We start from the raw sequence: 12,812 nt of genomic DNA on the forward strand, positions 1-12,812 counted from the left end.
CCACAGGGTCTGTTGTAATCAGTGTTGGGTAAGTTACTTTAAATTAGTAACTTAGTTACATTACTAGTTAGTCCTATCAAAAGTAACTCAGTTACTTCAAGTTACTCGTTACTTTCAAAGTAACTAGTTACTAGGGAAAGTAACTTTGGTTTTACCCAGAATTCTCTTATTAATGTGTTGCTTCCCTAACTGGATACCCAGCAAGGATGCCAGTCTTCTAGCTTGCTTACATGTTAGCACTAGCCTGCCACAAGTACACTGTGCCACCTAATGGCCTGAACCTAAAATGGTTAAAATGGCAGTGTAGTAGTGCGAGTGCAAGTTAATGATGAAATGAATTAAACTACAGTGGGGCAAAAAAGTATTTAGTCAGCCACCGATTGTGCAAGTTCCCCCACTTAAAATGATGACAGAGGTCAGTAATTTGCACCAGAGGTACACTTCAACTGTGAGAGACAGAATGTGAAAAAAAATCCATGAATCCACATGGTAGGATTTGTAAAGAATTTATTCGTAAATCAGGGTGGAAAATAAGTATTTGGTCACCTCAAACAAGGAAAATCTCTGGCTCTCACAGACCTGTAACGTCTTCTGTAAGAAGCTTTTCTGTCCCCCACTCGTTACCTGTATGAATGGCACCTGTTTGAACTCATCATCTGTATAAAAGACACCTGTCCACAGCCTCAAACAGTCAGACTCCAAACTCCGCCATGGCCAAGACCAAAGAGCTTTTGAAGGACACCAGGAAAAGTATTGTAGACCTGCACCAGACTGGGAAGAGTGAATCTACAATAGGCAAGCAGCTTGGTGTGAAAAAATCAACTGTGGGAGCAATCATCAGAAAATGGAAGACATACAAGACCACTGATAATCTCCCTCGATCTGGGGCTCCACGCAAGATCTCATCCCGTGGGGTCAAAATGATCATGAGAACGGTGAGCAAAGATCCCAGAACCACACGGGGGGACCTGGTGAATGACCTGCAGAGAGCTGGGACCAAAGTAACAAAGGTCACCATCAGTAACACACTACAACGGCAGGGAATCAAATCCCGCAGTGCCAGACGTGTTCCGTTGCTGAAGCCAGTGCATGTCCAGGCCCGTCTGAAGTTTGCCAGAGAGCACATGGATGATACAGCAGAGGATTGGGAGAATGTCATGTGGTCAGATGAAACCAAAGTAGAACTTTTTGGTAGTAGAACTAAAAGTAGAACTTTTTGCTCCCCGGGCGCCTGTTTAGTGGGCTGCCCACTGCTTCACTGAGTGAATGGGTCAAATGCAGAGAAAAACAAGTAATTTCCCCATGGGGATCAATAAAGTATCCATTATTATTATTATTATAAACTCAACTCGTCGTGTTTGGAGGAAGAAGAATACTGAGTTGCATCCCAAGAACACCATACCTACTGTGAAGCATGGGGGTGGAAACATCATGCTATGGGGCTGTTTTTCTGCCAAGGGGACAGGACGACTGATCCATGTTAAGGACAGAATGAATGGGGCCATGTATGGTGAGATTTTGAGCCAAAACCTCCTTCCATCAGTGAGAACTTTGAAGATGAAACGAGGCTGGGTCTTCCAACATGACAATGATCCAAAACACACCGCCCGGGCAACAAAGGAGTGGCTCCATAAGAAGCATTTGAAAGTCCTGGAGTGGCCTAGCCAGTCTCCAGACCTCAACCCCATAGAAAATCTGTGGCGGGAGTTGAAAGTCCGTGTTGCTCGGTGACAGCCCCAAAACATCACTGCTCTCGAGAAGATCTGCATGGAGGGATGGGCCAAAATACCAGCTACTGTGTGTGCAAACCTGGTAAAGACCTATAGTAAACGTTTGACCTCTGTTATTGCCAACAAAGGTTATGTTACAAAGTATTGAGTTGTATTTTTGTTATTGACCAAATACTTATTTTCCACCCTGATTTACGAATAAATTCTTTACAAATCCTACCATGTGGATTCATGGATTTTTTTTTTTCACATTCTGTCTCTCACAGTTGAAGTGTACCTCTGGTGCAAATTACTGACCTCTGTCATCATTTTAGGTGGGGGAACTTGCACAATCGGTGGCTGACTAAATACTTTTTTGCCCCACTGTAAATTAGAAATTAACAAAGTTTGTTTTATGTGTCACTTTTTTATCTGTGTGTTTTAATCTATTTCTATTGTTTCAACCCTCTACAAATGCAAACTCATCCTTCTGGGGTTGTTACAGCAGTGTATAATCATTGTACGTAGTATCACTAGGAAGAAGCAGTGGATCACAAAACACAACATACAGTGTGTTGAAACTTTTGAAAGATATTTATTTTTGCCATTTAAATGGACAGAAAGTATGCTTTTAGTAGTGCCAACATTAAACCGTACCTCAGACAATTTAGGACCTGTAGGTATCAAAGTAGGTATCAAAGTGCAAAAACATGTAGTGCAAAAAATGATTTAACATAAATACGGTGAGGTTTGTCCATTCTTTGTAAAGTTAACTGAACTTAACTTTGTAAACTTAACTGCTGAATTGCACCAACTGGAGACCTCATGTTCAGTAATAAAAGTATTTTCAGAGAAAGAGAAGAGAAATAAAATTAATTACAAGTATGTAGTATGTTCAGCCCCACAAACAGAAATAAAATAAATAATAACTATTTTCAGCTTCATAAACAGTCAAACCAAAAGAATATTGCCTCCATACAGGCCATGTAGATAAATAAAATATAATGGTATTTTAAGTGCTTCAGAAGCCCAAGTTTCACTTGGAAATAACCCTACTTTACCTTGTAGAGCACCACTGAAGGCAACACATCATCATCATATGAGCACTACTCAACTCTGGTTCCATCAAACCAACGATTGTACCTCAAGAGGAGAAGCTTCTCAAACTTATGATCAGACAACTTGTTCCTCTTTGGAGTGAGAATCAGGTTTCCCAGGCTGAAAAGCCTTTCAACTGGGGCACTTGAAGGAGTAGCTGCATTAAGTTTAAGAGAGAGTTTCTTTATCATTGGGAAATGATTCAGAGAGTCTAACCCTGTTGCTCCTGATTTGAGGTACTCGGCTACCTCACCTTCAGCAGTGGCATATATGTCCTCATTCTCTTCAAAGGAGAAGAACTCATCCTCTTTGCTAGAACCCGCGTGCTGTGTTGTGTTGGTGGCGCTGGTACCTGGTTGTAGCTGATCTTGCTCAGGGAGAAGTTTTCGACACTCTACCAGCAGACGTGCCTTTGCGAGGTCCTTCCGCGCCTGGTCATGTAGCCAACGAAGCTTAAATTTTGGTAGTGTCACAGCAGCCAGCAAAGCATCTTCACTTCCAAGGACATGTGCAAACCTTGTTTTGACTGCCTGTAATAATGACACAGTAAAAGTGCAAAAAACATTTTTGCATGAGAAAGTATGCATTGTTTCAACATTAAATTAATTAAATATTAACAGCATGCTGTAGTTTTATATAGAATGTATTTTAATTTGTAAATAGTGTGTATTTTACTACGTTGTATTTATTTTATTTATTTATTGGGGTTAAGTATCTGTAACTGTAACAGCATTCACTTGCATGTGAACAGCACAGCACAATATAAAAAGCAATTGAGTAAAACATTTCATTAAAGATAAACACAAATGAAAATATCATCTCTTACCTGGACAACTGTATCTGGTAGCCCAACAAGAATTTGCAGACCATTTTTTATAGCCAGAGTCTTGGTCATCAGCGATTCCAGTGTGGGTAGGAGTGTGCCATAAAAACAATGGTCTTCTCCTTGAAGAATGTCCAGTGCCACAGTAAGTGGTTTCATGACTGCACAGTACTTTCTGATACACTGGTGCTCCCTCTCATTGAAACATTTCAACTGTAATGTGGATGAGATTGTGTTCAGCTCCACCACAGGTATCTTTGAAATTCTCCCCAGAGCATAATAGAACGAGTTCCACCTTGTTGTGGAAGGTACTAGTAGCTTCTTTGCAATAATGTCTTCCACAATCTCAGCAGCCACTGTGGAACGACTGGCCTTGTTCCACAGCCCTGCACATTTTGTGGTGGCACTTCTGTAGATGGTTTTTGTTGCAGCTTCAGACAATAGCCACTTCTCCACATCAGTGCAAGAGATAAGATTCATTGTGTGCGATGCACATCTCTGATGTGGCGATAAAGAAATTGCATCATCAGCATCACCAGCACCATTCTGCAGCACATTCCCAATCGAAACAAAAGTCACCTCATCCTCCTCAGATTCAGAGTCATCTGACTCAGGTGGTGGCTGGTACACTTTAAAAGCCTTGACAAAATTGGAGCCATTATCCGTTACAGTTGATGTGATTTTAAACGATAGGCCATGAGATGAGTTAATGTTGTCCAGCTCAGATGCAATACTGTCATACGTATGTCGACCCATAAATCGCCTGCATGCCAGCGCTGCTTTCTCACATTTCATGTTTTGTGCATTTATCCAATGCGCGGTCACACCAAGAAAACTTTTATTATGCACAGTCCAAATGTCTGCTGTTGTGGAGATGTATTCTACCATGTCAAGTGTATTTTTGGCATATTCTTGGTCTAGGAAAACTGGAAAATGTCTTTCTGGATGGTGCCTTCCCAGCTCTCCCTCGCACAGGTATATGACTAATCAGTTGTCTGAAAGCATGGGACTCAACCGTTGAGATGGGTTTCATGTCTTCCACAACATACCTGGCAATCAGCCTGTGTAGCTGGGGCTGGGTAATGGACTGTGCAGCAGGCTGTCCGAAATCAAGCTTTCGTTGTTTTGCTGGAATAGCGTCAACGGAGCTAGAGTCACCGACGTTGCCTTCGGGTTCTTTTTCAACTAAGTTGGTAGATGCATGCTGTTTCTGAAGATGTTTCATCAGATTAGAATTGCTAGTCTTTGATGTCGAAAGAGTTTTGTCTTTTACCACCAGAAAGGAGAAATAATGTGAATATTTCCAGGAGAGAAAACCCATGCCCGGACCATCTTCGACTGCCGCCATGATTGTAGCTTACGTCACAGTGACACGTGCCCTTTTTACGCCCAACACGGAAACTGCAGTCGTGGTGCTTTCCTTTGTACTCGGGACTCAGAAATTCAGGACTGCAGATGAGCTGCATATGTGTTTAGTAGTAATTTGTTTTTGTAGAGGGCTAGCAAAACAAACGTTTTCGAGGGCATCGCCATATATATACTTAATAACGCGTTAGTCCCAACACTGGTTGTAATTAATGCTCTGGCTGTGTAATGCAAGTATGATCAACAATGGTCAGCATACTAAAGATGCAGAGATATCAGGGGAGTTGGTGTACTTTTCTTTGTTTAAGGTATCTGTATTTCATCATCAATCACTGGGACACATCAGACACCAGCAGTGCACGGAGCTAATAAAGGAGAAAAAAAAATCATAATTACTTCAAGAGGAACCAAATTATCAAAGGCCCAGACCAACCTTTGGTCTCTAAACGAATAGCAAATTGACGAAAGTGCAAGGTCAATCAATTGGGATCATTTGCTTTGGTATCAATGCAGACAACACAATGGCTCAGCCAACACACTTTTACATCAGTGAAGAAAAGGTTTGCAGATTAAAAACTCAGAACTTTGTACAAAAAAGATTTTATCTTGATTAAAGTGAAAGAAAAACATGATGTGCAAAGCAAATACAAAGACAATAATTATGTTCTCAAAAAAGGTGGAAAAAGAAATAAAAAGAAAAAAAGGTATTTTAAAAAAAAGCATAATTTACAAGTCAGTTCTTTCCCAGCTGTCTGCTGATAGATGAGACAAAGGCATGGATATAATAGGATGTCTGCACAGATCCATTACACATCAGCATCTAAATGTCTTATAATTGCCATAATTGCCAGTCCGCAGTTAAGCCTGAGATTGAAACGGGACCATTAAAGCACACATGCATTCTGCTTTTTGATCATGAGAGAAGCTCTGTGTCACATTATAGCTGAATGGTCATTCGCAACATTTGGTTTGGGCTAAACTGTATAAGTGTGCGAGTCAACTTGGGCACATTGGGAATCGTGGCTTTTGCATCAAAGTTGGGTGTCATCTAAGACACTGGTATTATTTCCCTTCTTTATGTGCATTCCCAGCTCTATGGGAATCCCCCCCCACGTCTACTGCACCTTAAGGTACCTATGTGTACCTATGTGTACCTTTTCCAAGACTTTCCAAGGTTCACGTACCAGTGCATTTCAAAATATTTGAAAACTGTGAAAAAGTTCATTTTTTCATAATTTAATTAAAAGAAAGGTAAACTGACATGTATTCAATATTCATTATGTGTAAAGTGGAACATTTTAAGCCTTTTATGCTTTAATTTTGACAATGGCTCATCAGAATCAGAAACCCAGAATCTCAAATATTTCATTTTGAGTTTGAATAAATTACTATTTATGTGATGGCCCTCCAGTCCAACTCGCTCCTCCCTCTCTCTCTATCCATCTGTGTTGTTTGTGCACAAACCACAGCCTGTATTTTAGAGGAGGGTCTTCCTCCAGCTGCTGTGCATCTGAGCTGATTACCTCACCTGTTGCTAAGCCGATGATCAGCTGTCCCCCTACTTAAGCTGGATGAAGCCGTCTGTTTGATGCTGGATTGTTAGCAATGAAGAGTCAGTGGAATTTTTCTCCCTTTTCTGTGAGCGAGAGCAGCTTACCTTCTGCTCACTTCTGTGCAGGATATCTGGACTTGTGGTTTGAGTAAACCTGAGAGTGAGTAATCTGATGAGGAGGATTAATGATCTGTTTAAGTGGGGCCTCTTCATGACTGAGAGGTTTTGGATCACGCTGCTTGGAGCTTCTGTTAATCATTGACACAGATGTTATATTGTAAATAAATGTACTGAATCAGAGTTTGAGTCTATTAGAAAAACCACAAACATGAAAATTTAGACTACATATATACTGTATCTCTAATTCAGGCCTGAATCATTGGGAAGACTACTGACTTGTCAGATTTCCATATGATGACCATCCATGCTCGACAAGGAAGCTACACCACAGAAGGTCACTGCTCAGAGAGCCACACGCGATATGGAAGCATATTAATGGGAAATTGACAGGAAGAGGAAATGTGGTAGCAGATGGTGCACGGACAACAGGCATGAAGGATTATCAAGAATTGTAGAATAGACTCTGTGACGACTTGGGTGCCATGTAATATGCTTGCAGTGGTGGCTCTTAGTCCACTGTGTTTTATCAAGTTCAAAGTCAACACATCTGTCAACCAAGGGATTTTAGAGCATCTCTCGCATCCATCTGCTGCCAAGCTTTATTGAGAAGCTCATTTCCTTTTCCAGCAGGACTCAGCACTTAGCCACAGTGCCAAGACTTCGATCAAATTGTTTGGTGACGGTGTTGTACTGTGAAGGTCTGGCCAGGAGGCGTCCCTGAAAGAAATCCCATAATTTATGTGCAGGCCACTATCAAAGCAAACCTGGGCTTCAATAACACCCCAGCAGAGCTAATCTCCTCCATGTTATGCCGCATTGATACAGTTATTCATGAAAAAGGATCCCAAGGTTTCTTAAATATTTAAATTAACATACTTTTAAAAAGTTAGGCAGTTCTATATTGTGACTCCTTATTTGATTAATCTTAGGCAAGATTCTAATGATGAAAGGTACCTGAACTCTCATTGAGTGAGCTGTAAGCCATAATCATCAAAACAGGGGGATGCTTGAAATACTTCATCTTAAGTGTAATGACATCATGTTCTCAGCCAGTAAAATGCTCATATTTACCTTTTTTTTTAAAAATTGTAATCTTCTGTTGCCTTCTTAGTAACTGTACAAGCGTATCCTCCCACACAGATTTCAACACAGGTGGAGGATAGAAAAAGCTTTGAGTGATCAGTAAGATTTGTCATGTGACAATGTGAAAGGAGAATGATTGAGGAACCGAAATGCAGACTTGTACGCAAAATAAACTCTCTGTCACGACGTAGGACAGAGGGAGACGCAGACATAAATACACACAAGGGCAAATGAGGGAACAAACCACATGAGGGAACTGTGGCTAAGAGGATACACCTGGGAAGCACAGCTGGAAACGATCTAGAAGGAGAGACAGGACAAGCAAAACTGAACATGATGCACACCAGACAGGAGACTATAAAAGTAAAGACAAAACACTCTGGGCCAATGACCCAGGGACCCTGACAAGATTAGCAAAGAGCTATAAAAAAGATCATTTTGTTCCTTTTACCATTTTAATCTGCATGTTTAACTAGACAGATTCATCCATACAGGCCCACTTCATGCTTTAAACTTTACAGATAGGTTTGAGTGTTTTTTCCCTTGTTTTTTTCTTATTTTGTCTGTTGTGCCACCTAAGTCACATTTCTGCAAATATCGGAATGAGTGACCTTGAGCTAACACTTGATGCAGTCCTAAATGACTAGCACTTTATAAATGTGAATTGTCATATTTACAGATAGCAACTTCTTAGAGTCCAGGCCAAAGTCGTTGTAGTGGAATCTTTTGAAGTGGAAGGACATAAGCCAGTAACTCCTTTACAAGATGAAAGGTTTTAGATAAATTGAGCAGGTTCAGAGACTAGACTGAACAAACGACGACAAAAAAAAGCCAAAGAGAAAGGCAGAGGGACTGAAAAGCCGAGATCAAAAAGAGAGAGCAGAGAGCCTGTAATGCAGATGCACTTTCCAATAATTGTATCATTTTGACCTACTGGGTAGCTGCACATGTCATGAAACCATTGTAGATATAATGTTCTGATAAGAACAAAACAGACACAGCCAACTATGAATTGGTGCAACAGCTGTCTGCTCTGAAGATATTTCCCTGAGGATTTTGCGAAGGTTGTAAACACTGGCTATCAGCTTAGGTAAGCAGATAATCATTACCATCTGACTGAAAGCTGCTTATGAAATCTGAGAGAAATCATATATATATATATATATATATATATATATATATATATATATATATATATATATAATGAAATGCACAATCAAAGTCTGAATATATAGAATGTATGAACCTCATGTTTAGAGATGAGTTTTTTTTTAATTCTCTGCCTTTACAAAATGGCATCAGCTGAACTATTTCAGTACTATAGTTTTATAGAGCTTGACAACTGTTTTGCGACAGCTGTTCAAACTGCAAATAGTAGAAATAATTTGGAATTTATACTACGTCACCTTTTCATTACTGCAACATTTCTAGTGCTCATGAATAATGTTCAACAAAACGTGTCTGGGAGAAGATTACGCACGCTTCTTGAGGGAATTTATCAATCACTGATGGAGATGTCAACTGAGCTAACACTTCGAGCAGAAGCTCGATTTCAGATTTCAATGGTGGCGAGTGCGAGAACGTTTAAGAATAGTTGATCCAGTGGGAAGAGCTGAGAGGACGGAGAGCAATTCAGCGGAGGGTCTACAATGTCACTGTCTCAAATCAAGTGTGGTATGCCTTTTTTCACTTTTTAAATTTGATTAATGTTAATTATTACTTCCTGCATGGCAGTAATATAATATTTTGTTTGTGTTTTAATAAACAATGTTGTATGTCTGGGTTGAAATATTGTTTATCTCCAGAAATAGGTTACATGACAGAAGTACAATGTCAAAGTCATAGACCTTTATTTTAATGTACATCTAGTGTCATCATAATAATATATTTCTTCTTATTCCAGGCATATCCAGTCGTTAAGTCTGACGTCACTAGCCGTGTCTGGGCCTAAACTCCGCTGCAGGTCCATATATCAAATGATCACTATGGCATTACTGAGAGTTAAAACACTGTCTTAAGTCTTTCATCTTTAATAAAATGATCAGCGTTCTGCTCTACCAGGTGTAACAATTGAGTTTAACATCCAGGCATCCATGAAAACGGAATTTATGACATTTAACGGAGTTAGAAGTTAGCAGGAAGTTAGCTCGCTAGCTTCTATCTAAATACAATATAGCATGTCCTGACTGCGGAGTTTTGGAAACAAATTAGAACGTACAGCTCTGTTATCACTTCCAACATAAATGAAGACAGAAAACTAAACAGCAGTGACGTTTGTAGGGTTGCTGAAGTTTGGCTAGCTGGTATATAATGATGTGCTATGTGACCGCTAGCGACACAGCTATGTTAGCATAATATAAACAAGCTAACTTTTTTTCCACTCGATAAAAGTTAACGTGAGTGTTCTCGGTGGTCAGGAACAAATGTAATCGCATGGCAGGATGCTGTAATAGGACCAAACTTCAGCCAGGAGAACAACTGAGATAATCCATCCACAATACGAGGTTAGTTATTCATATACTGCTGCATGGGCTGGGCTGTAGTTACATCCTAAGGTTTTAAAAACTGTGCTTAAATAAATGAGTAGTGGTAATAAAAGCCGAGGGAGGTCAACAGTGATCACTGACTGTTTTAGGAGCTTTTTGAGATCAAATAGAAGAAAATACATAACATTAAACATGTTAACAACACAAAAGCCAAGTTCCAAACAGAGGAAGCTTTATGGTTGGATGAAGTGTGCAAAATCAAAGAATTGAAAGATTTTGGGTTGAACTAAACAGAGTTGTGTCAGCATACTTCAAAGACCTTTTCCTCTTTATGGAAAATGTTGGGATTTTAGATAGCACTGACCCATGTCATATTACGGCTCTTCATCATGTATATCTTCCAAGAATGAACAGATCTGTGGATGAATTTGTAAATCAGTGGAACCATCACAGCTTAAGGACAATGGAAAATAACTCCCTGCTGCAGCTGTGGACTGTTGGAATGTTGCAGCTTCCTCAGCATCACAGACCGCTCAGTCAAGTGCACTTCAGACATCGTTCTTACCATCACCAGCAGTTGACGGCTGTGAGGCAGATCGACCCCTTGAGTGACGATGGAAATCACAGATTAGAAGTTTTTTTGACAGCATGCCACATGCTTCAGTTAAGTTATTAGTAAATTTGTTTGTGTTAATTAAAAAATGTATTTGAGTGCCAGACACTAAAAATTGTGAAATATCATGATACTGAAAGGCTATTATTTAGGTAAAGGTAAGGTAAAAAGACTGGTTTTATCTTCATATTCACTTGTGCCATTGAAATCATAAAAGTAGACAAATAAAGTGTTTAGACTACACTTTTCTTTCATGACAAACCATAATTGGCATAGTACAAAATGTTACAGTATATGTTACATATGATTGTATGATGTACTAATTTATCTGTTAATAAACAGGAATTATGATTCGTTCATTAAATAAAATATGTTATACATTTTAAACTCTTTAGACTCTTTTTTTAAAAACACAAAGTGCATAAAAAGTAGGAACACAGAACACTTTACTTGTGTATTTCCAGCACCCAGACGAAGGAAATAATATTCTGTAGTAATGGGGCTAGGCTTAAAAAAACAAAGGAAAGGGAAAAAAACCCCCAAATAATCTACAATGAGCCTGTGTTATCAAGTAGTATAGTAAAATATGCAAACAAAATCCTTAAAACACTCCCTGCAAACCAGGTTATGTTTATTATTATTATTATTATTATTATTATTATTATTATTATTATTGTTGTTGTTGTTATATGTTATACGTTGATAAAATATAATAATTTGATAAGATTGTAATGTCATATAGTGTGATATAATGTTCATATTTCAACCTGTAACATAACCAGGTTTGACCAAACCAATGTCTGTCACGTTTATAGACAACTTTGCTGGCAGTGTTGGAGATACTGTAATACTTTTCAAAACTTTACCAAAACCTAACAGAAACATTTTTTTAAACCTGTGAGTTAAGCTAAAAATTAAATGATATTAATACGAATTTCTGTGTAAAGCATAAATGTTCAAATGGGACACTGAAATGAAGCTTTGCTCCTCTCATTTGAAAATTCACATTGTGTGGAATAGTTGAACACAGGAAGCATTTGAGAAAACTGAATTCTATATAATAATGAGATTGTGGCATATCATTTTGCTCACTGCAAGGGTGCTAAATAATCTAATGTTACTATGGGTCATATCAGAGACAAAACATGACATATATTTCTGTCTAAAGTTCTAGAGAAGATTGTTCACTCCCAACTCCAAACTTATTTGGATGCAAATAATATAGGGGAAAAATTTCAGTCTGGGTTTAAGCCACTCCATAGCACGGAAACTGCATTACTGAGAGTCTTTAATGACCTTCTCTCAATTGCTGACTCAGGTGGTCTTAGTTTTGCTTGATTTGTCCTCTGCTTTTGATTTGGTGGACCATAATGTTCTTTAATGAGGTTTGAGCGTCTGTCAGTGCCCTTAGCTGGTTTAAATCCTATCTATCAGAAAGGTCCCTTTCTGTCCTCCATTGCCCCTGTCACCTCTGGTGTCCCCCAGGGGTCTGTGCTGGGTCCTTTGCTGTTCTCTTTATCCTTGTTACCCGTGGGCCGAATCTTTCATAAATACAATATTTCCTTTCATTTTTACGCGGATGACATTCAAATCTATTTTGAACTGGCTGAGGATGTCACATCGTCGTTGCAACACTTCTTTGATTATATGAGTGAAGTTAAAAACTGGCTACTGAGCAATTCCCTCATTTTAAATGATAAGAAGACAGAAATTGTAATCTTTGATACTCCCATCCTGCGGGCTGAACTAATTGATATATTTGGGCCCTTTGCTGACTCCCTTTCTGATACTGCAAGGAACTTGGGTGTTGTCTTGGACAGTTCCTTCAAGCTGGACAAACATGTGTCCTCTGTAGTTAAATCTGGTTTCCTACATAGCCCTACATACCACGTAAGGACCTGGAAAAACATATCCATGTCTTTGTTATATCAAGATTAGATTACTGTAATTCCCTTCATACTGG

General features: G+C 39.2%; 1 protein-coding gene across 1 annotated transcript; it reads right to left on the reverse strand.

The window, feature by feature from the left end:
- Positions 1–2,815: 2,815 nt before the first annotated feature.
- LOC147339518 (uncharacterized) lies at positions 2,816–3,789 on the reverse strand. The gene is made up of 2 exons (XM_086299722.1): positions 3,634–3,789; positions 2,816–3,337 (listed from the first exon to the last, which is right to left on the reverse strand). The coding sequence occupies exons 1-2, from the start codon at positions 3,787–3,789 to the stop codon at positions 2,816–2,818; spliced, it is 678 nt and encodes a 225-aa protein (XP_086155848.1).
- Between the last annotated feature and the right edge of the window lie 9,023 nt (positions 3,790–12,812).

Source organism: Aulonocara sp. 'chitande type north' Nkhata Bay, linkage group LG1 (genome assembly GCF_057382095.1).
Source record: "Aulonocara sp. 'chitande type north' Nkhata Bay isolate Kocher_YH1m ecotype deep benthic linkage group LG1, A_spYH_male_GT1.1, whole genome shotgun sequence".
Classification (NCBI taxonomy): Eukaryota; Metazoa; Chordata; class Actinopteri; order Cichliformes; family Cichlidae; genus Aulonocara; species Aulonocara sp. 'chitande type north' Nkhata Bay.

Bases quoted from the DNA above. Each gene is read 5' to 3' on its own strand.
- LOC147339518 (XM_086299722.1), bottom strand. From the start codon at position 3,789: ATGAAACCACTTACTGTGGCACTGGACATTCTTCAAGGAGAAGACCAT. The intron at 3,338-3,633 runs GTAAGAGATGAT...TCATTATTACAG, and splicing joins TACCAGATACAGTTGTCCAG to GCAGTCAAAACAAGGTTTGC.